We start from the raw sequence: 21,842 nt of genomic DNA on the forward strand, positions 1-21,842 counted from the left end.
GTATAGTGAGTAAACCAATCTTGTCACATACTGTACTAAGAAGCCATAAAAGCCCACAGAGGAGTGGCGGAGAAAGTTGTGGGATGAGCTTTGACTAAATTGATGGAAGAAACACCTCAACTTTTGAAAGTAGATATATTAGCAGATGAAGAGGTTAGCCATATTTTGAGATTTTTCATACGTCTTCCATTTAATTTTTACAATAGAATGACACCATCAGTCATCTTTACATAGATCTGTTTTTCTTATATGGTTGGAAACTGTGCAAATATCTACAACCCATACAAAAAAAGTTAGCTATAATCAGTGTTGGGTAGTAACGGATTACATGTAACGACGTTACGTAATTTAATTACAAAAAAAGAGTAACTGTAATTCGTTACAGTTACAATGAGAAAATATGTAATTCAGTTACAGTTACTTCCGAAAATATTAAGAATTACAAATTTAGTTACATTTTAAAAAAAAAATGAACTAAAACCTTTGCGAAATATGTAATGATATTTTTATTGCTTTGCGCCCTATATCGCCGTTTCCCGCTACGGCTCCTTGTCTCTATCATATTTGCCAGCCGCAATGCCACTCTGATGTTCCGTCCTGTGCTGGCGGAGCCTCCTGGAGGAACAGCAAGCGAGCGGACGGTTCCATTTCAGCTCAAGCAGCGCATCAAAAATGACAGCCTTCCAGCTCTGGAAATATAAGGAGCATTTCATTTACATATGTGAAAATGGCTCAAATTTAACCGTGCAGTGCAAGAAGTGTTTGCCGGCTATCAAGAACTTGTCCACGTCGAAGCAATCTATGTCAAACCTGAGGAAACATTTAGAGGTAAGTGCAACTCACTGATAGACGAAGCGTATTGTTTTACGAATATTTGACTGTTTGGTGTTGATGCCTGACAAACGTTGGAATCTATTCTTTCCCATGAGACATTGTATGCAATGTGCTAGTGTTATGGTTTTCATGATGAACATAAAGTAAACTAGAAAATTCCTGAAGAAATTTAACTGGGGCCTGCCAAAGTGTGCCCGTCGGTTTGGACCCAGCGTTCTGATGCTAAAAATTAGCATCAATGCTAAGCTTAGCTAAATAGTAGTCATTAGCTTGTGGAATTTTATAACTTGCTTCGCAAGTCAGTCAGTCACTACTCTCCTTATGCATTGCTATGGGCAGGCCCCAATTAATGCTACTTTGAACATATAATTATTAATTATAGTATATTTTTCTTCTATCTTTTTTTCTCTCTCTCTTTTCAGAGGAAGCATCCAGGCGTTCTTCTGAAAGGCACGTTTAGTCCATCTGATACTCGGGACCCATCGTCCATCTTAATTCTTGATGCACTGTATTGTGCCGTGTTTAATTTTACAAGCAAGGGTGTGCAAAGAAAAAATCACGAAAAATAAAATGTGATGTAAAAGTCTTACTTTGCTTATTTATTACTAAACTAGAGCACTTCATTGTCATTGCACATGTATGAAGTAATGAAATGCAGTTTGGCATCTAATCAAGTGCAACGTGTGCAGATTGTACAGCATGCAGTATTTAGAGATAAAATGCAGTTATTCACAGCTAGGGTAAGGAAAGATGGTTGATAGATATGTGCAGCAGAATAAATAAATTACCCCTAGGGAAATGCATGTATGTGCAGAGCCACTGTAGATAGGGCTATACAGGTGCGAATTGAAGAGGAACACTGTACAAATGTTGGGATGGTACAGTAAGGTATGGATAGAGGGGAAGGAAAGACTGGTCTTTGGGAAGAGTTCAATAAGGTGACCGCTGTAGGAAAGAAGTGGTTTCTGAACCTGCTTGTGTTAGTCTGCAAACTGCGTAAATGGTAGAGCCTGGGGGAGGAGCAGGAAAGAGTATGGCCCGATGAGAGGAGTCTGAGAAAATCTTACATGCCTGGTGCTGGCATCTCTTCTTGTGGACCTCCTGTGATTGCCTGTCAGCAATTCCCTCTCAGCTTAGTGCTCTTTTAAGGTTCCCACTCAGTTCTCAAAAATTAAATGTTGAACATGGGTCAATACTCATTAAAACCTCAAAGTAATCCAAAAGTAATCTAAAGTAATTAGTTACATTACTTTTTAAAAGTAATCGAAAAAGTTACACTACAATTACATTTTAAACAAGGTAACTTGTAACTGTAACGGATTACATTTTTAAAGTAACTTACCCAACACTGGCTATAATTATATTTATTGAAAACAGTAATAAAACAGTTGCTCATTAAAAATTTCACCAGATAATTTTTAATGGATAGTAGACATTTATCCAAGCAAGATTTTTTTTTCAAAAGGTTATTTAGTATTTGTGGGTCTATACTCGTTTTACTTAGCTGTTTGGATAGTAAAGAGTCCTGTGACAGAGCAACACAAAGCTGTAAATTGGAAGAGAAATGTGTACTGTAGGGTGATGTGGAGTTTGTAGCGCTATACAAAATTTTCTACATGTCAGCCAAAATGTTTTATTATCACCTGAGCAGAGTGCATTTTGCTACGTTTGCTGGATTCGCTAAATCACTGGTTTTCAATCCTGGTCCTTGGGACGCTCTGAATTGCATTGCATTACTTCCTCAGCTGCCACGCAGTGCTGCAGAAGTCTGTTAATTACCCATTTATTGCAACCAGATGTGTAGAGCCAGTTAAAACCCCCAAAACATATACAGAACCTGAGAATGAATTGTGGCTACCTGTAAATGAGGCTCCTTGTGGCTTTTCTCTTTCCACACTCTCCTGAATCCCAGATTTGTGGAGAGTGTAATTAATAGTTGACACATATTTAAAGCTTCTTCCAACTGAGCTGTGGATTGCTGGAGCTCCTCCAGAGTTATTTTCTGATCTGGGTCAAGTGGCTGAAGTGGTGGTTACAGCATTTGCTCAAGTATTCTTATTGACTAAAGCTGGGCACTGTGGGTGAAGTTAAAAGAAAGTCACAGTTACTGAGTCTAGGAAATTACAAATCCAGGATTACACTTTTATTAATTGTTTTTAGACTGTCAGTGAAGGATTTTACACCATTGCATAATAAAGAATTACCTCTCTTTGCATACAGAAAATCTAACACTGAATATTATTTAAAGTCAGCTCTTAATTAATTAATTAATTAATAAGCAGTGACTCCTCAAAAAATGCTATGTTGCTGTATTTTGTTCAAGCGACAGAATCTAACTTTAACAAAACAATTTTTTTCCACAGTTGTTAAAGCTGTCACCATGTCGTGACAGTTTGCCATGAAACAGATAATCTGTGAAAAGATTAATCTCATCCCCCTCTTCCCTTAACTCCTATTGCTGTCTAAAGAAATACATCTTCTGAAAAACAACCAATCAGAACCAGGAGGAGGGCCTTAGTGCTGTCAGTCAACCTCTTTCACTCACTCTTAAGTGTGCTAATGGAATATTTTATTACGATTGTTTGAATTTTTGTGAGTAAGAAATACATTGTATTTGTTGTGTAACTGTAAAAAGAGTAGAGAGACAGGAAAAATCCACATAGATAGGGGCTGTCGGTCAGGGGTCATTGGAATTGTCCTAACTTTCCCCCCCTATACTTGTTACTGCCACTAATTAAACTTGGTCTCATTGTTAGAGTACAGCCACGAACAGCAGCACATTTACCCGAGCTCCACAAGAGCATCTTACGACACTTTCCAGTGGCAAGTTTCTCTCTATAACAGGTTAATGTGTGAATCGGTTCGGTTCTAGTCCAGTGGGAAGATTCTCCGTATTACAGTCTGGAGCGCAGTAGCTGCGGTCATTTCTCCGCTGATTTGCAGCGACACTCAGCAACGGAGAACCTCGAGGTTCTGGTTCTGATGGACTAAATAAACCCAGATATTTTATTTTGCCTAATAGAAATGCATTGCTGGCCCAGCTTCTCTGCTTTTCTCTTCTTTATTACTGTCAGCTCTTCAGGGAAATGAGCTGCTATCAGCGATGCTAACTCACATTTACAGAACTTATCGCTGTGTTCCGGTCGCTCCCTGTGATTAAACTCACAATTACGATCCTCTGTACTGAACAGCTCTCTGAAAGCAGACAGCATGTCCGTAAACAAGTTGTACTAAATATTGTACAATAACGATGTAACTCCTATCATGATTATAGATTGGCAAAAAAAACCCCTACAAATTACAATGAAATACTGCTACTTCCGGTGGACGCCGGAAGTAAGACCCAAAATCGTTTCCACAGTAAACCTCCCAGGTGGTACGGCGCCCCTGGCTGGAACCATAAGTTATGGTCAGAAATAATTAAGACACCACCAGCATTCCAGGTAGGTTTACCTGAAACAAATTATGAGTAGGCTATGTGAAATAGCAACTTTTACCCACTGAGCCCTTTTTTTGTTTTTCTTAAGAAACTGCATCAAAACGACGCATAAATTCTATATTTAAATCTATGTATATATTTGACATAATCAACGATTAAGGGCGTAGAAAACGTCGACTCGACGCTAGTTGACTCGAGACTGACTAGCATAAAAAAACAAAAATGAAATCCAATGGATTCTAGCTCGTGACCTCACGCTTACTAGTACAGCTACATCATATTAGCATAACTATCCACACAACGGGAAGCTGTTGGGTGGGGCCACAATAAAAGCATGAAACAAAACTGGCACTATTTCCTTGTATAAAATAAATCATTGTTAAAGTTTAACTGCAAAGGCAAAACATAAAATTGGTCCAAGGAATCAATTAGTTATGGTTTCTTTGAAAGAGCACATCATCATAAAAAATATTAGTATTGTCTCTACAGTAAGTGGGTCAGGGCCATTTCTACAGGGCTTCTAGCCCCTGTTGGACCTTGTCTAAAGCAGGCCATAATGTTATTCCTTTTTTCATTTAAGTCTAAAATACCAGAATTTGCATTAAACTTTATCTTTGTCTCATTAGATAATTTTTAAATAATAAGATGCTATTTTTAAAAATACTTTTTACTCTAACGTGATTAATTCCTTGGATGGCTACGTTTTTTTTTTTACTTGAGTAAAAATATGTTGAAGTAGTATTACTCTTACCCAAGTAAAATTTTTGGGTACTCTACCCACCTCTAAAAATAATGTGAATCAAACACCTTTTCTAACCAGCCTAATTCTGTCATCTCTGCATTTTGAGCAACATATCTACAGAGCACTACGGCAATGGATGTGGCTTTAGGAGAAAATTAGCATTAATGTTTAAAGGGAGGACTTGCATATGTTTTTCCTCCACTGAATAAATGTACTCATATTTTTATTTTCTTTTTACACAATGTGCCAACAAATTTCACTGCGACTGTAACGGTGAAATGTGCCCGACTCTGAGATGCTATTTCAGAAGACACTGGATTGTTTAATGCACTCTTTGGTTGTGGTGGTGTTCACGTGCTAAAGCTTCTAGATGAACAGATTAAAGGATCAGCTTGTAATTGACGACACTGGGTTGAGGTTAACCAGTTATAGGTGATTAGCCGGTGTGCACCTGATCAAAGAAAACAGAAACGGACAGACAATTCATCCACTGCTTTAAAGTTATGCAGACTTTTGCTGCCCCTTTTAATGTTTACTAGGCCCAACTCTACCTCCACGCCAACAGTTGTTAACATTAGGCATAATCAGTATAAAGGTATGCCTCTGCAGGTTCTGTCCCATCAGTTCCTCTCCTGAAACTATTTAATCTGGGGTGTTGTTCAGACAGACCGGCATCTTTGTTCTTGTTTTGACATGCTTCACTGAAAAGTGGCGCTGAAAAGCTTCCATTTGGATACTTCTGATAACATTTCTCAGCTGTTTCCAATAACCCCCAATATTCCCTGAAATGTTCTTGCAGGATTCCTTGACATGCTTTGGATATTGTGTATCTCAGAAAACTCCCAATCCCAAGTGTATCTTCCTCAGATATCTTTCTCCACACATATCAAGTTGTGTGCCGTGTTATTTGGACGCTTTTCCCTTGCACATTTGACTTACTTTGCATGATCACGTGACCATATGGGATTTTATTAACTCTGGACACAAATAAGTGGCCTTGTTTGGAATCAGGTGTAGTCAGTGTTTACATATTTGTCATCTTAAAGAACTTTTCACACACGCTTAATCCAGGATCCAGGAAACCATTTCGGAAAGTTTGCCTATTATGTTCTTCATCTCTGTCCCCCACATGTTCCTTCTTCCATTCCTGCCTCTCTTTCTCTGTGTGTTGGTTTTTAGGACCCTCCCTTTCTCTCTCTGCTCCAATCCCTGTTCTGTCCCCTCCCTCCTCTGTGTCAGAGCTGTGCACTCCAGCACAGAGACAACTTCCCAACAAGAGCAGACCGTATCAGATTTCCTCTAATGCACTGAAATTCTCCCACTCCTCCCTCTGAATAGCTCTGGATCAGGTGAACATAAGTACAATTTTGCTGTTTGACTAAGGAAGGTGAGTTGGGTGAAAGGAAATTACAAAATTTAACTATTGCTTCTCCTCACAGTATCTTGTCTTCAAATCTATCCTATTTACCACTTTGATCTTACTTGTTTTCTGTAGTGGCCATGCCTTAATGACTTGTACCCAGTGACCAGGTAAGAACATTTAATTTTTTGTTTTCATCGCAGCTCTTAATTTTTTTTTTTGTTCACTGTTGGCGTATTTAGTTAACTGCTAAATGATAAAAGTTTCCTTTCTGATTCATGTTTTTCAGCCACCACTACATCATTAACAAAGTTATCACTGTCTTAAAAATTGGGCTGTACTGAAAGTCTTTTTGTTGTTTTGAATATATCTTTTGAGAAGCCATAGGACCTTATGTGTCAAATGTTAGACAAAAATAGGTTTTGTTTTGTTCAGATTTAGAAAAAAAATGTAAATCTCTGCGTATTATTCCCTGTGTCAGGGTTTGAAGAGTTAATAGAGCACACATACAATTGTGTGCTTTATTAAAAAGCTCTGACAATCTTCAGAACTTTGTAGAACAAGCATGGTTTGGGATAAACAAAACTAATGCAGGTAACTGCAGCTTATCTCCCTGTTTACCCTTTGAACACAAGTCTGTTAGGTTACAGTCATTTTCTTGACATTTCTTGGAACATTTAAAAGCCGACATCTTCCACACTTCATTGTTTTAGAAGTTAAATAGACATTTACTTCCTGTTTCCAAAATGTCATTGTTGTGGTTCTTGTTGTAAAAGACAACATTGTTTATTTTCCCAGTCACTATAGGAAAATTGTTTTATCATCTCTTTGTGTTTGTGTGACTCACTCTGTGGGTTTCAGTGATTTCTTTAAATCTCTAATAAATGGAGCTATTTTCTTCTCTGAGTTCAGCGTTGTATTCAGTCTGTACTTCTTTTTTCCAGGTGCATTCAGGTAGTGCTCGCACCATGAGTTAATCACTCTGAAACTGTGACTTTTTCTTCCGATAAACATTTTCAGTCTGGTTTAACCTGTGAAAATGCACGTATGTGAGAATATGTGGAGATGGCCATACAGCGGGGCAGTAGGAACGATCTTGCTGCTGCTGCTGCTGGGGAGCAGCTCGGCCCAGGACGTTTTTGCACAGCTCAGCTGTCAAGAGGCCGAAGTCACTCAGAACATCACCCAACCTAAGTACAACAGCATATTAAACACCAAAGTGGATGCGGTGTCTTTGGTGCCATTTGTCCAGTCCTTTCTTTACACAGTTCAGCCTCACCCTTTTCCTGAACGTAAGTGTTGTCTTCTTGTTCCTCCATCTAACAGTTTACTTAGGAGACATATTGATGTCCTGTTGCTAGCTTATAGACTAGCCACAATAAAATAATGTGGTTTCCACTTGCTTGGGCAAACTTTACCTATGGGGTGAGGAGCTGGGACAACGCATCAATCTCCACAAATAAACATCACAGAGGTAGTTAACGAGTGAGTAAATGGGACTTCTCGAAATTTGGCCAGTCAATCATTAACTTTTGTGTTTAGTCTTAGCTTTAGTTCTTTTGTTTCCTTGATCCTTGCAGGCCCTTAACATTTATTGAAGTTGCCCTATAAAGCAGTCTCTGTTCCACTTATCCTTCCAACTTTATATTGATTTCAGATAAGAGTCAAAAACCAGTCTGACAATACAAGCTCATAGTTGACCCAATTGCTATTGATGTATCGAGTGCGATTTAAGAAAAAGCCACTTGATGTTTAGAAAACCCAAAACCATACCAGTTAAACAAATGCGTAACCGAACACTGCCTTTCATCTGTCTGTAACAAAAAGCTAATTATTTCCTGACTTTTTCAAGTTCGTATATGCCTCACTTTGATCACAATCCCCTGCACCGCAGGCTAGAAATGTATAAATGCGTGTAAGTAGAAGAATAGGGGATTATATTTATAGCATGCTGCTTTCTGATGTCACACAGATGGTAAATGAAACATAAAAGCTCGTTTGATCAGTACCTGAGCGTTTCTTCTCAGTTACCAGCACCGGCTTTTGTTGTGAACTAAATCCACAATACCAGGGTTTAGCGGTAACATTAATGACTGGCTTTGTATTGTGTTATCTCCCACTGAAGGCCGACCCGTATCCTAGTAACCACTAGATGTCGGTGTCAGATTTCCACCGTACAATGTGAAAATTTTAAGATGTTTTGTAAAGGACAGGACATACTGTCCCTGTGGCCAGGATTTTTATACAGAGCTGACCAGAGTAGAGAGGCAGGAAGCATGACACATCAAATCAGCTTTCTTTGAAAATGCCTCACATTTATTCTTAAATTTCAGAAACACGTAGCAACTTTGTCTCACATTTCTTCCCAGGCTTATTTCTGGAAATAATCAAGGATCCTCAGCAGGTGCAGTCAAACAAAGGGCTGATGACTGAAGTAAGTGTGCTTGAATCTGAAATATACACAATTGGGAAAATAAGTATCTAACGCATCAACCTTTTTCTAATGAAATATATTTCAAATGAGAAATAGATTTCCATAACCTCATTTTATGCCAATGAGGCTATTGGCATGAAATTCACAGCAGTTGCTGGTAAAGACCCAAATAATGCCCACGTGTGTTGAAATCAAAACAAGTCCATTAACTAAGTTATGAAGTAGACTGGCACAGGGAATATGTATTGAAAACTCTAGTAGTAATAAGTAGTAAGTAAAAAAGCCTTTTTTGTGAACTCGTGAGCTAAGCTGTTTAAGTGGAACTTAGACCCCCGCTTTTGCTCCAAATGTCTTGAAATCTTGAAGGTTCCAGGAGTTTCTGCTATGCCCTCTGAACTTTAGCTCTTTTCATAGATTTTCAATTGTATTCAAGTGAGGTGATTGACTAGGGCATTCCAGAACTTCTTCTCCAGGGTTTCATTTTCTGTGTATCTAGGATTGTCTTGGTGAAAAATCCACTATGGAAATGAAATTTTCACACCACAGTGTTCTGGGCTCCAGACTTCCCTGTTTTCGGCATGGTGGTTTTAGAGTGATGTGCAAAAACATTCCTGGTCCGAACATGGAGTCTGCATTGATACAGAGAGTTCAATTTTGGTCTAATTTGATCAGATTATGTTCTCTAACAAAGCATGTAATTCCTGCAGAGCTTTTCAATAAAGCAGACTTCAATTCTGCTTTTTCTTCAGCAGTTGAGTCTAAAGCAGTGGGTTTTTACACAGTCGATGGCAGATAGTAATTGAGTGCCTAACTTGCTGTTGACGTGAAAAAATTTAACCTGCTAATTCCAGATCTTTCTGAGCTCTCTGTTAGGAGTCGTTGGCTCTGTAGTTTATGTTAGAAAACTAGTGAGGAGAACCTGGCCATGACTGGTTACAAGAGTTGCATTAAATTATTTCCACTTCCAGATTATGGCCTCAACATTGCTTACTAAAGCAGTTGGACATTTCAAAAGACTTTCATAAGCAATACAGTCAGTATGTTTTGCATCATGAAATGTTGCAAAAGTTAACTGCTTTTATTCACTACCACACACTTCTAGTAAAATGCATTGGACATGAAATATCACTGTTTCTAGGCCATCAGTTAGAACCAAGCCATCTAACTTTAATTTGTTCTGAATGGGGTAAGGATTATTTTCTAATTACTGACAGATTTCAGCTAGTTCCTTAGATTTTATGTCTTTTCCAGTTTCTTTCTTCATGTGTTCAATGTTTATTGGATTGTTGAGCTAAGAATCTGTGACTGTTGAACATTGGAAAAAAGCCTGAATGTTCTGAAAACTGCTAAGACTGCCATTCTCATGGTTGTAATATGTCAAAACATTAAAGAGAGAACTTGTTTGTTGATGTCTCACTGGGATCTGACATCATATGAGGCCACAAGGATCTAATTATCACGTGTGCTTTTGCATTCAGATCCTCACGTATGAAGTGGGTTTCCTAGTGTGTATCGCCATTGGCATCTTGTACATCGTCCTGATGCCCATAATTGGTTTCTCCGTGGCTTGCTGTCGCTGCTGTGGCAACTGTGGGGGGAAGATGTACCAGAAGCAGACATCCTCCATCAACAGTCTCAGAAGAACTCTCTACTTCAGCCTATTTGCAATTACAATCATTATCTTGTGAGTATGCACGTGTGTGTGTGTGTGTGTGTTTTCAAGAGATATAATGAGAAGTTCATTCAAATGTTTGCAGCTCACTGCATGTCTGCATCTCTTGGGTAAACTGTCTATTCATTAAGCAAATTTATCTGCTTTTGTTCTTTCTCTGTTTCTTATTGCAGTGCTGGTAACATTTGCCTGTTCAGAAGCAACGACGATCTTAAAAAGAGTGTGAACCAGAGTCCGTCGGAGCTCAACAATGCAATAGGTGACATGCACACCTTCCTGGTGTCTGTGCCACAAGTAAGTGAAAATATACACAGGTCACAGTGTTGATAACTGGCAGTTTGGCAGTCGTTATCATCTTATCTTTTTTTATTCAAACTGCTTTTAAACCATGAAAAATATAGTTTTTGCTTAGTCAAAAAAATTCCCAAAGGGAAGTTCTACCATTAATATGCACACCACACTTTTCAGATTTTTAATCTGAAAGAAATTCTAAAATTTTTTGTATTGTATTTCTTTCACTTCAAAATTATGCCTCTACCACATGAAATCCCACTGAAATAGATTGAATAGCACGATTGATCAACTGCAAGGCAATGTAGATTAAATAAAAAAAAATCTTACATCTGTCAACTGACTTAGATCCAGTTCTTTATTTTGCAGTGTCAGTATGGTCATGTAAAGAGAATGGGGTGGTACCTGGCTTAGAGATACTATAACTTCATGTGATTTAAATTATATTAATATAATATTATTGTTTAACCCATAAGTACCCACTTCATCTGTTTAATTTTCCATTGTTTGACTTCAGCAAGTGGAAAATGTGGTGAATGAAAGCTACAGAACTGTGCAGGAGGTTACCAGGAACTTAGATGGTAAGAACAGGGAAGTAAAACTTCTAAAATAGAGGAACCACTGTGCGTCACCTGTCACAAACTGAGTTGTTTGGGTGTTGCAGACATTGGACGTCAGTTGGGGGAGAAAATCCAGCATCGCTTTAGAGGAACTCTTGACCCAGCTCTGCAGTCGGTCAAACGTCTACACAATGGTATGATTTCCACGCCTGACCAGGTCTGGGCCATGAGAGCATGGAAATGCGTTCGCTCATATTTGCAAATGAACATCTCTGCTTCCTGCTCCGAATGGAGTTAACATGTTCTTTGTACATGCTGTGCATTTTACTTTTTTGATTAGATGTTTTAATCGCTAGTTTTAGGAATAAAAAGTTACATAATACAGAGCCAAGTACAGACAAGTCAGCTGCTCCCACTGACCTATAAACCGAGTAGTTAAGAAGGCTCCTGACTGAGCCTTTGTTTAGAGTAGTTGTTTTGTTTTAGTTCGACAAAGGGCCGATTTCAGTGCAGAGTATACTTGATCTCATTGTACTGCTTCTGATTCCTTAAACATTGAATGTTTGGGCTCCTTGGGAAGAAGAGCTTCCCAATGAGGACTTTGGGAAGGACTTTGAGTGTAACCACTTTACCACTTTAATGTGTAAAATGGTTACACATTAATGTGTCTTTACACATTAAAGTGGAAGTAATATTGCATATTTGCATCTTCTATGGCTGGAAGCTAAGGCGTCCACTCTTCTACCTCCTTAGTGACTTAGTCTGCTTTACAATTTATAAGAAATAGAAACCTGATATGCAAGCATTCCTTTGTGTAGGCATTTTTTTTTTATCAGATTTTATCCTCAGGTGTAAAACTGTAAAATGTAATTGTAGAAGTTCTCACAGAAATTGTTATTGTAGTTATTATTACACTTGATAAAGCACTCTTGTTAAGTTGCACAAAATTCGAGACCATACTTCAGCTATAAAAGAGAACAAACACAGCTTTAATTAACATTTGCAAATGGAGAAAACGTACAAAGCTCACATCTCAGTGAGAATCGGATGAGTTCTGACTTGGGGCTGAACGTCCCCTCATTTACATAGGATACATCACACATTACTTAGTCACACTCCCTGGCTCAAGTGTCAGGTAAAAATCTATACGTTACTTATCTGTAAGTTTCAGTCGAGCAGGGTTGGATACACATTCACAGCTCAACTTTAGGCTTTTCTCCAAAAAGGCCTCTCTGCTGATGGCTAAACAGATACTAGTAACTGAACTTCTACAAACTAGGCTTATCACCTTAGGCATGTCTCACATTTCTAACTGCTAAACACCCTGTTCTTCACTTATTTGAGGAGGGTCAGAAGAGCATCCTGTTGACCTGCAACTGAATGCAAACCTTTAATAAAAACATCATAAAGTGTACATTCAAATTTATTTAAACATTGTTACTAAATTTTTCCTTCACACTCTGCAAGTACAGGTTATTTACAAGTTTAAGCCATTTACACAACTCATTGGAAAGTTTGTCACTTTTCTACAATAAGCTTAAAAATGCCTTTCCAAACAAAATGTACTTGATGCTCTTTATTGACAGCTCTGGTAAATGTGCATGAAGGCTGAGGGTAAATTCATTTTTGTTGCAGAAGCTTAATCTCACACACCCAAAAAATCCAACTTATAGTTTGAGTACATTTATTGACCGTGGGAAAGAAAATGTCTTTTTTTTCCAACTTAGATTTAATGTTTTAAGTTAATCTGTATACCTAAGAGAATTACTTTAGTATTTCTTTACTCCGTGGTTCCCTTAAGCATAAATATAACATTAAATGCCCATGAAACCAAAAAAGAAAAAGCGACTTTTCAACGTAGGAAAAACAAGAGAACATACCATTACCAAGGGCAGATGCAAGCTGGTCATAATAAGTTTTGAAGTGACTACAAGTGCCTAAACTTGCCCATATCTACATTGGGAACAAAAATAGAGAAAGTTTCCACACACATTAAGGAAGATGTGTTGGAAGTGGTGCTGGTCATTTTTCCTCTTCACCGTTTTGTACTTTTGCAGTTTCAGTTTTTTTCTATGCAGCTTTTTTCAGGATGACAACAGGATGTCCCTTGCCTACCGTACATCACTTCATACCTGCTAAGAGTACAGTTTGATCAGCGGCCGGTCAGCTGACCCAAACATGGATCAAAACCAAAATGAACAAAATATTCAAACACCAAGTCTTCAGAAAATAATGCAGTATTACAGTAAATTATACATGAAACTTGAACATTTTGCGGCTATTTATCCTCATAATTCATAAAAATGCCCACAAACAAGAAAAAAGGGACACCCAATGGTGTAAGTAAATGGGTAAAAAGTAGATGTAGGAAGGGACTAAATAGTAATGTATGGCTACAATATGGGAATGGGAATTGCTGCTGAAGAAGTATATACAACAAAAGCCGAGGGAGTTAAAAACAATCTCCAGAGCTCATGTATTTTATTGCTTTTACAAGTCTTTACCAAGAGTGCCACCTAACTGTGAAGTGTTTTGTAGTTATTTGTTTTCCACTATGACACCTTATGTAGAAAACCCTTAATAGAAGTTACTACTATTAGTGAAAATTAGTTTCTAGATCAAAACCTGTTAAAAACACAAATGTCTGTAATGAGTGTTTCAAATGATCACTGATTAGTGGCTTATTTTTGTGTGTTTTTTTGTTTGTTTGTTTGAATGAGCAGAAAGTTTGAACACCAGCAACCAACTTGACCAGTTGAACTCATCATTAGCCCAACTGCAGTCCAGCATAGACCGTACTCAGGCCAACATCAGCGTTGTCAGAGATCAGATTAAACAGACGCTGTCCAAGCCAGAATGCAAAGAATGTCACACCCTAACAGCAGACATGGACAAACTAACGCTAAACATCACCATTTCTGTAAGTGCTGGTTTTCTGTAGTCTAAAATATAACATGAATCATTCTTATTTGATTTATTTATTTTCCTGTTGAATGGATGAGTTCTGGGTTCCCAGAATGCCTGCCTGCATGACAAGGACACATAAGGTGCTGAACATCCAGTTCTGTTAGCTGAAGTGTTTTATGGAAGAGATGAGTCGGAGCATTATGTAAACTGAGCAATCAGTTTACATAATACTCCGATTCTGTCCCTAAGCATATTGTCATGAATAAACAGGAGAAATGATTTCTGCAGTCACACTATGTTTGACGCAGGCTGAGACTCTGACCAGAATGACAAATCTTTCTTTGGATTTGTCTGAATGATGAATTTCTCCTCCTCCACTCTTTCCCCACCTCCTAAAATACTCAATTTATGTCATCTTTAATCATAAGTGTTAGGTTGATTTATTTAAGTTTAAGATATATTTTATTTTGAGAAGAAAATGAACACGTACAAAATTGATAGTACACTTTGAAAATCATTCGTTGATTGACCTGGCCGTTTCTTGGTAACTTCAGTTAGATGGGGTTTTTTTGCACTCTACTGCCCTCCTCTGTTGCTTTAAGTTACAACATGTTGGAAACTCTTCAGCAGAACTTGCTTGTGTTTGTGTTTTTCACAGGCTCCCAGCCTGCATGAGTTTCAATCTGCAGTGGCTGAAGTCATTAAAGCTGATATCCAGTCTGAAATAAGTGAGGTCAGTGGGAACTGTAATCAAATAAAAGCATTAATGGTCTGAAAACAATGCTGAAAAAAATGTCTGAGTCTGAAAACAATTCTGAAAAAAATTATGATGTTTTTATACATGCTTTCTGTGCCACAAAGAGCTGGTTTGTTTTGCTTTCTTTTTTTTGGTGTAAATATGTTTAATTGTCAGTGTAAACAGTATTATTATTATACAACAGTCAGTATCATTTCCTTTTCCAGTAAAAGAAAATGACACAGATACTGTCTTCTGTCGTAGACGCATCAGAGCTATTTGTAGAAAACTTTTTATAATTTTACAGGCGGAGAAGTTTTTCCACACCATTCCTGAGAAGGTGACCAGTGAAACTAAGGATTTAGTTAAAAGTGAGTGAATACTACAATTGTCTCCACAAATATAAGCTGCGTAATTACTACAGATTTTTTTTTTTTGCCTTTGTATTTTTAGGCAGCAAAGAGCAGCTGAGCAGCATAAAAAAACAGGTTTTGCAGATTTCCCAGGATCTCCACCTTTCAGCTTTGGATAATGCGTCCAAGACTCTAAACCAGCTCCAGAGTGACATTGACATGTACTCAACTGGAGCGAGACAAGCAGAGGATATAAGGTATAAACTATGGAAGTGCAAATGTATGCAATAAATTAAAAAACAAAACAAAGCAAAACTTTCCTAATTACTGTAACATTTCTTTGGTTAGATGGAGTGTGGGTCTGGCCCTGTGCTGTGTGATCTTCCTGGTAGTGGCCTGTAACATCCTGGGTCTGATTGTAGGCCCTCTGGGTCTCTCTCCTAACGTAGACCCCACCAACCGCTCTAGCGCCTCAAACTGTGGAGGCATCTTTCTCATGATGTGAGTGACGCTTGCGCTAGCTGGAAACCACCCCACTGTCTAACCCCCTGGGAGTGTTTTTAAAGAATTAAACCTGGATTTAATTACAGGAGCGCAGGGTTCAGCTTTCTGTTTTCCTGGCTGTTCATGATATTGGTGCTGGTGCTCTTCTTAGTGGGTGGAAACATGTACACACTGATTTGTCGACCATGGAACGATGGCCAGCTGCTGCAGGTAGAGATATACACAAATATATACATTTGAAATGCTTTACAATCCCTAAAGATCAAATCTGAATGCAAAACAAAAACATAACTATTGATGACACAAAATCTTTTATGTACAGTAGCTCTAGATATAAATGTTTTATCTTGTGCTTTGCAAAGTATCCATGCCCCTTAGGCTTTTTCACGTTTTTTTCATGTTAGAACCATTGCCAGTGTATTTTCCTGGAATTTCTTGTGAAAGACCAACTCAAAGTAGTCTACATCAAAAGGTTGGGTCCCAGTTGTGAATCTCCTTGAATAGCTGCATCTCTTATTGGATCATTTTTATGATTCTAGATTTTTTTTTCTTTTTTTCATATGCCCACAAAACACTGTGATAGCAAAGTGGTCCAAACTACATTTCTATTGCTATATCCTATTATACTATACATTTGAAATGATTTGTAGGAATACAGTTTCTTTACATAACACTATTCCAAAAAATTACAACCAAATAATTTCAAATTTATGTTTGAAACCATTTATGCAGGCTTTTAAGAAATATCAGAGATGCATTAAATTAATTCCTGATGGCCAGACTGAGATCAGCTAGGCATTATATAATAAATTCTCGCAATATTTTATCTGTTGGGGTAAATAATTTTTTGTCTATAATTGTAAAGTACATCAATTCTTTTTAGGAATATTGTTTAAACGTGGTCCACCGTAATTAAAAGATTCCTGAGTCACTGTCTTTCCTGCTTACAGTTCATTGATACTCCAGGTTTAATCCCGAACTTCGAATTAGGCTCGGCTTTGGGACTCAAGAGCAAAATCAACCTCTCCCATGTCTACAGGTATGCATCACCACTTCAACTCTAATGCAAACACTGTTACATAAACCATTCATGCACGGTTTATGTATCAGTGTTTAATAATAATTCAACTCTAACGCAAACACTGCTGCATAAACCATTCATGCACGGTTTATGTATCAGTGTTTAATAATAATAGTGTGAATAGTCAATGTGATACAGCTGGCCGATGATGCAGAAGGCAGGTGTCTGATTCATAGATTGCTATTTGGTGCTGAATTAAAGGGCTATTTCACTGTTCTTTAAATAACCTAAACACCATTTGACTGTCTCAAAATGTAAAATAACTTCAAAGTAAAATTTGTGATTTCTAAAAGCTTTATTTGCATTTTGGTATTAGAATAAGATCAGATTAACCACTACTGATCACAGGAATAAATTTGTATCTACTTGTTTGGCATGAGTGACTAAAGCTGTTGTATCAGGGATTGGCCTTTAATTTGTCAAGACGATATGTATGTGAGAAACTTATACTTGATGTCTGCCTTTCCAGAGACTGTAAGAAAAACGATCCTTTGTGGACGACGCTTCACTTGTATGAACTTATAAATCTTGGAAACGTACTCAATGTGTCTAAAGTGAGTTTTGTTGACGCTATCTCGTTTTAAGCATATATTTTTTGCCCTTTTAATTGCGTGTATTAAATATCTTCTCTAATGATCTCATGCTCACAGTACACAGCCCAGATCAACAAGGAGTTTGAGAATACAAATATCACTCTGTCTTCAGTCAATATCCTGAGCCCTGAATTGATAAAGAAACTTGTAAACACCTCTTCCAAAGCTAATTTCAACAGTACAGCTATCACACAGCAGGTACAGCTTATTCCCATGTAGAGTTATTGCTATTATATTTATTTCTGTGTAACCGGTGATCCTTTACTTTCTCTTACAGATGGATAACATTTTAAACCTCAATTTGAATAAAACAGCAGAAAAAGTTTTTAACTTGAGTGATCTACAAGTGAGTCTCGTCACATTAAGGCTAATTTATATTGAAAAAGAACAATTTTGTTTCTTGCGTTTTTAATGTTTATTCTAACTTTCTGTCCATTTCTAGCCGCCCGCCATTAAAACTGAACTTCAAAGTGAAGCTTTGAAACTGAGGCTAATTCAAGCCAACATAGAGACGACCATCTTTCCTCAAGTGGTGAGTGCTGGGGTTCGTCTCTGATGATACCTGTTTGCATTCCGGCACCCACTCATGGGCATTTTGTTTGCATTAACGAGACGACCACTGCTTTCTGCGCCACAGATAAACCTGAAATCATCCATCAGGAATCTTCAGTCCACTTCAGGAAAAATTAACGTGAGTGCATTGACCAACACCTTGAGCTGCAGAAAGCAGAAATCATTCATTAATTCTCCTCTGCGCTTCATTCTTGGTTTCATTCGGTTCTCTCCGGCCCTTTCAGGGAACAGTGGGGGAGATGCTGAGGAAATCTCAAGCAGCACAAGACTTTCTCAACACAAATACGACACAGATTGTAAAGACCGTGAGTAGAGCCACGAGACGCATGAGTTTGAAGAAATGTGCTCCATGTGGTCTGTTAATGCCTGAGGTCATTTAGTGAGTGTGGAAGAGGAGGGTGGGAGGGCCATGGATTACTTATTATGGGTGTGTGTAGTGGAAACAGTGTGTTTGTTGGTTCCATATCCACAGACCATTTGGTGTGCTGCTGAATTCATCTTGAGTTATCCACTTATGTTGTAGCAAAGAACTATTTATGTAGATTTTATTCCTATCAGTATAAATTTGAGCACTTCAGAATTTAGAAGCGTCTTTTGCATAGTTACAGTAAAATCAGGATGGATGAGATACTTTTTGCTTTCAAGTGACCATCTTCTTTTTTCTTTTACCACACCTAATGATTGACTGACCATCTCAGGCTGAAAGTTAAATGCTCAAAATACAGTCTGTTAGTGACCTCAAGTGGTCAAATACCTTTTTGATAAATTAATGAGAAAATGGGTCCACCTGGTCTGGCATAGACTCTACTAGCATTCTGTGGTGAGTGACATCATTATGGAGTCATCACTGCAACAATTATTTATACATGTTTACATTTTTGGACATAATCATGCCTCAGAATCTTTCAACGTGTCTAAAACTGCATTTGACTGGCTAAGCTGGAGATCAAATTGCATATGTTATGCACAGAAACACAGTTATTTACTAAATGCTGTGTAATTAATATGCCATCATATATGATGGTGGTATAAATGTCCAGAAGTGTAATATAGTTCAAATCAATCTCAGACCTAAAGTGGAACTAAATCTGGATCAATCTAAGAACAGATTAACATTTATTGAAACCTTTGCCTTTTGTTTATTGTTAATGATCCACCCATTAAACAGCATTTGTGTAGCGCTTCAAATTACTACTAAAATATATTTTTTGCAACTTTTAAATGAAGAGCTTCATGTTGAATTTGTCATATTTAATGCCAAAGATACTTTTCATTTCTTAACAAAAGTCAAATCAGTGCTGTCGCTGAAAAAAATGGGCCATCTCACAGATTTTTATTAGAATTTATGTTATTTCCGTATTTTGGACAGCTAAATTTTATGGAGTCTAACCAATTTTTTCCCCCCCGAATCCTAGGAAAGTAGGAGGTTTTTAAACTGCCAGCTGGATTACTTCACTGCTTATGCTGACTGGGCCAAGACTACGGTAAAAGAAACACTTCAAATCTTTTATCTGCAATCTTAGAAATGAATGCATTGTGTTTGTCAAGTGTTTTTTGAGCCGCGTTCAATTTCCCGCAGATCACCCAGCAGGTCGGCCGCTGCAGGCCTGTTGCCAGGGTCGTAGACTCCTTTGAGACTGTCCTTTGTGTTAACATAGTGGAGTCTTTGGTGAGGAGAACAAACTTCTTCCTAATTTATTTTTTATTCTTGAGACTACTTGTTATTTTCTAGTTTCTTAAATGTTTTTTTTTTTTTTAGAATGCGTTCTGGTTTAGTCTGGGCTGGTGCCTGATGTTCTTCATTCCCAGCATTATATTTTCCATGAAGCTAGCAAAGTACTACAGGAGGATGAGCTACTCTGATGTTTTTGAGTAAGTAGCGAAAAATGTGTAGGTGATTCATGTGACTGAATACGGCTGACTTTGCTGTTCATTTCTCTGTCTTCAGAAATCACATCGTTATGAACCACATCCCTCGGGCTCAGATGAAAGTCACCTGACATGGGACGGCGTGTGCGTGGGGCAGATTTAAAGGTCTGCAGGCACAAATGTTGTGTTTGAGAAAATCAAAGCACATGGGACACCACAGCACAGATGTGGCACATTGTCACTTAGGTAAAACAACTGAAAAAAAATACAGTTAAAACTAACATACCTACTTGAATATTTTGTAAATTTTGGTTTTTACTATAGAGTGGAGAGGGAAACTTGACCACAGTGTGACTGGTACATTTCATACAGCCCATGTTTCCCTTTTAAACCCATCTAGAGGGATTCTGATGATATACGAGAATCTCAAAGGATTTTTAACATTTCTTGGCTGAACTTAGCCTCATCAGGCATATTTCTTGTTTCTAGTTGATTACATATGTATATATGTTGATGCACAGTTCAGTGTTTTGACATTATTTGTGGTTTAGCAGCTTGTTGACAATGGGGAACACATTTTATTTTTGACTGAATTTCTATTTTCATTTGCACTAATGTTGGGAACAAATGTTTTCTGGGTTCGATGTACTTAATTGACTTGCAAATAGTTTTAACCATATCATTGCTGCTATTTGCTTACTTTACAATGCCATTACCTTTTTTTAATCTTGAGTAGTCATTTCTTTTGAATAATGTTATGTTTGATTGGTGTTGATTTTTGTTCTACTTTTTTCTGCAGAGTTGATTCTGTTCTTTTGTTATGCAGCACTTTACACCATTTGATTGTTTGTGATTTTTACAAAGGGTTGAAACATTTCTGTCAGCTGTTTTCCATACAGTGAACAAATAAAAAACACTAATCAAGAGTTCAGTGAGTCTTTTGTGCATCATATTCTGTGCAATTTTATTATGGTGGTTTCTATCTTGATCAAAAAGCAGAAAAGTTTTTTCATGGCGCAAATGGCTAGAGGTCATTTCTGCAAGGCACATAAACTTTTATCCCACTTGTATATTGAGAAGAGAGAATAATCTTTGCATTAGTGTGCTACAACAACAAAAATCTGACAAATATTCTTTCATTTTGATTAAACATGACTTGTTACAGAAAACAGATGTTCTGCCTGTACACTGTGACATCTACCATGCACAGCTCTCTTATTAGAACAGCCATGCAAGAAGCTCAATATGTTGTTTCCTTTCTGTTCTAAACTTTTTGTTTTATGTTTCACAATCAACCGTATTTACACATCATGCACCAATATGACAAGGAAATGGCCCATAATGAAGCTGCTGGTTGCTGCTGTAATTTAGAAAAGTGGCACTCAGAAAATCAGAAGCCATGACTTCAAAATCAGGGCTATAGACTCACAGCTTCAGGTCACCTTTAGCATTCTGATAGCACTGTTTTCTTTAGTGTTGCTGGGGATTTTGTTTTTGTGTTAAAAGCTAAGAAAGAAAAAAATGCCTTTACCCTAAGTTACTCCTACAAACATAGAAGAAGGTGTTCTGGAGAACTGAGGCTAAAATGAAACTTTCCAAACACTGTTTGCAAAATGACCCTGAACATACAACCAGAACCGCAACAGAAGGGTTTAGGTCAAAGCATATTTACATACCAGAATGGCCTAGCCAAAGTCCAGATGTAAATTGATAAGACCTAAAAATTGATAGTTACGGACGCCCTCTAATGAGTCTTACTGAGCCTGATCCAAATTACAAAGAAAAATTGACAAAATCAGTTTAAAGATGTGCAAAGTTATTGGAAACAGAATAATAGATGCACATTTATATTTGCTTTTTCTATTGTTAATAGATTACTTTCCTAGGATTTCAT

The 21,842-nt window shown here is 37.6% G+C and overlaps 1 protein-coding gene across 1 annotated transcript; it reads left to right on the top strand.

The window, feature by feature from the left end:
• Window positions 1–6,261: 6,261 nt before the first annotated feature.
• Window positions 6,262–20,879, top strand: prom2 (prominin 2). Its single transcript, XM_032553681.1, has 25 exons — window positions 6,262–6,402; window positions 6,511–6,545; window positions 7,320–7,667; window positions 8,745–8,809; window positions 10,288–10,493; window positions 10,655–10,775; window positions 11,290–11,353; window positions 11,437–11,526; window positions 14,056–14,252; window positions 14,898–14,972; window positions 15,283–15,346; window positions 15,429–15,585; window positions 15,677–15,829; window positions 15,919–16,042; window positions 16,783–16,871; window positions 17,383–17,467; window positions 17,564–17,704; window positions 17,784–17,852; window positions 17,949–18,038; window positions 18,144–18,197; window positions 18,304–18,384; window positions 19,495–19,563; window positions 19,659–19,748; window positions 19,839–19,951; window positions 20,028–20,879. The coding sequence occupies exons 3-25, from the start codon at window positions 7,415–7,417 to the stop codon at window positions 20,077–20,079; spliced, it is 2,502 nt and encodes an 833-aa protein (XP_032409572.1). The 5' UTR covers window positions 6,262–6,402; window positions 6,511–6,545; window positions 7,320–7,414; the 3' UTR covers window positions 20,080–20,879.
• Window positions 20,880–21,842: the final 963 nt, after the last annotated feature.

This window comes from Xiphophorus hellerii, chromosome 22 (genome assembly GCF_003331165.1).
Source record: "Xiphophorus hellerii strain 12219 chromosome 22, Xiphophorus_hellerii-4.1, whole genome shotgun sequence".
NCBI lineage: Eukaryota > Metazoa > Chordata > Actinopteri > Cyprinodontiformes > Poeciliidae > Xiphophorus > Xiphophorus hellerii.

Bases quoted from the DNA above. Each gene is read 5' to 3' on its own strand.
- prom2 (XM_032553681.1), top strand. From the start codon at position 7,415: ATGCACGTATGTGAGAATATGTGGAGATGGCCATACAGCGGGGCAGTA. The intron at 8,810-10,287 runs GTAAGTGTGCTT...TTTTGCATTCAG, and splicing joins ACAAAGGGCTGATGACTGAA to ATCCTCACGTATGAAGTGGG. The intron at 11,527-14,055 runs GTATGATTTCCA...TTGAATGAGCAG, and splicing joins GGTCAAACGTCTACACAATG to AAAGTTTGAACACCAGCAAC.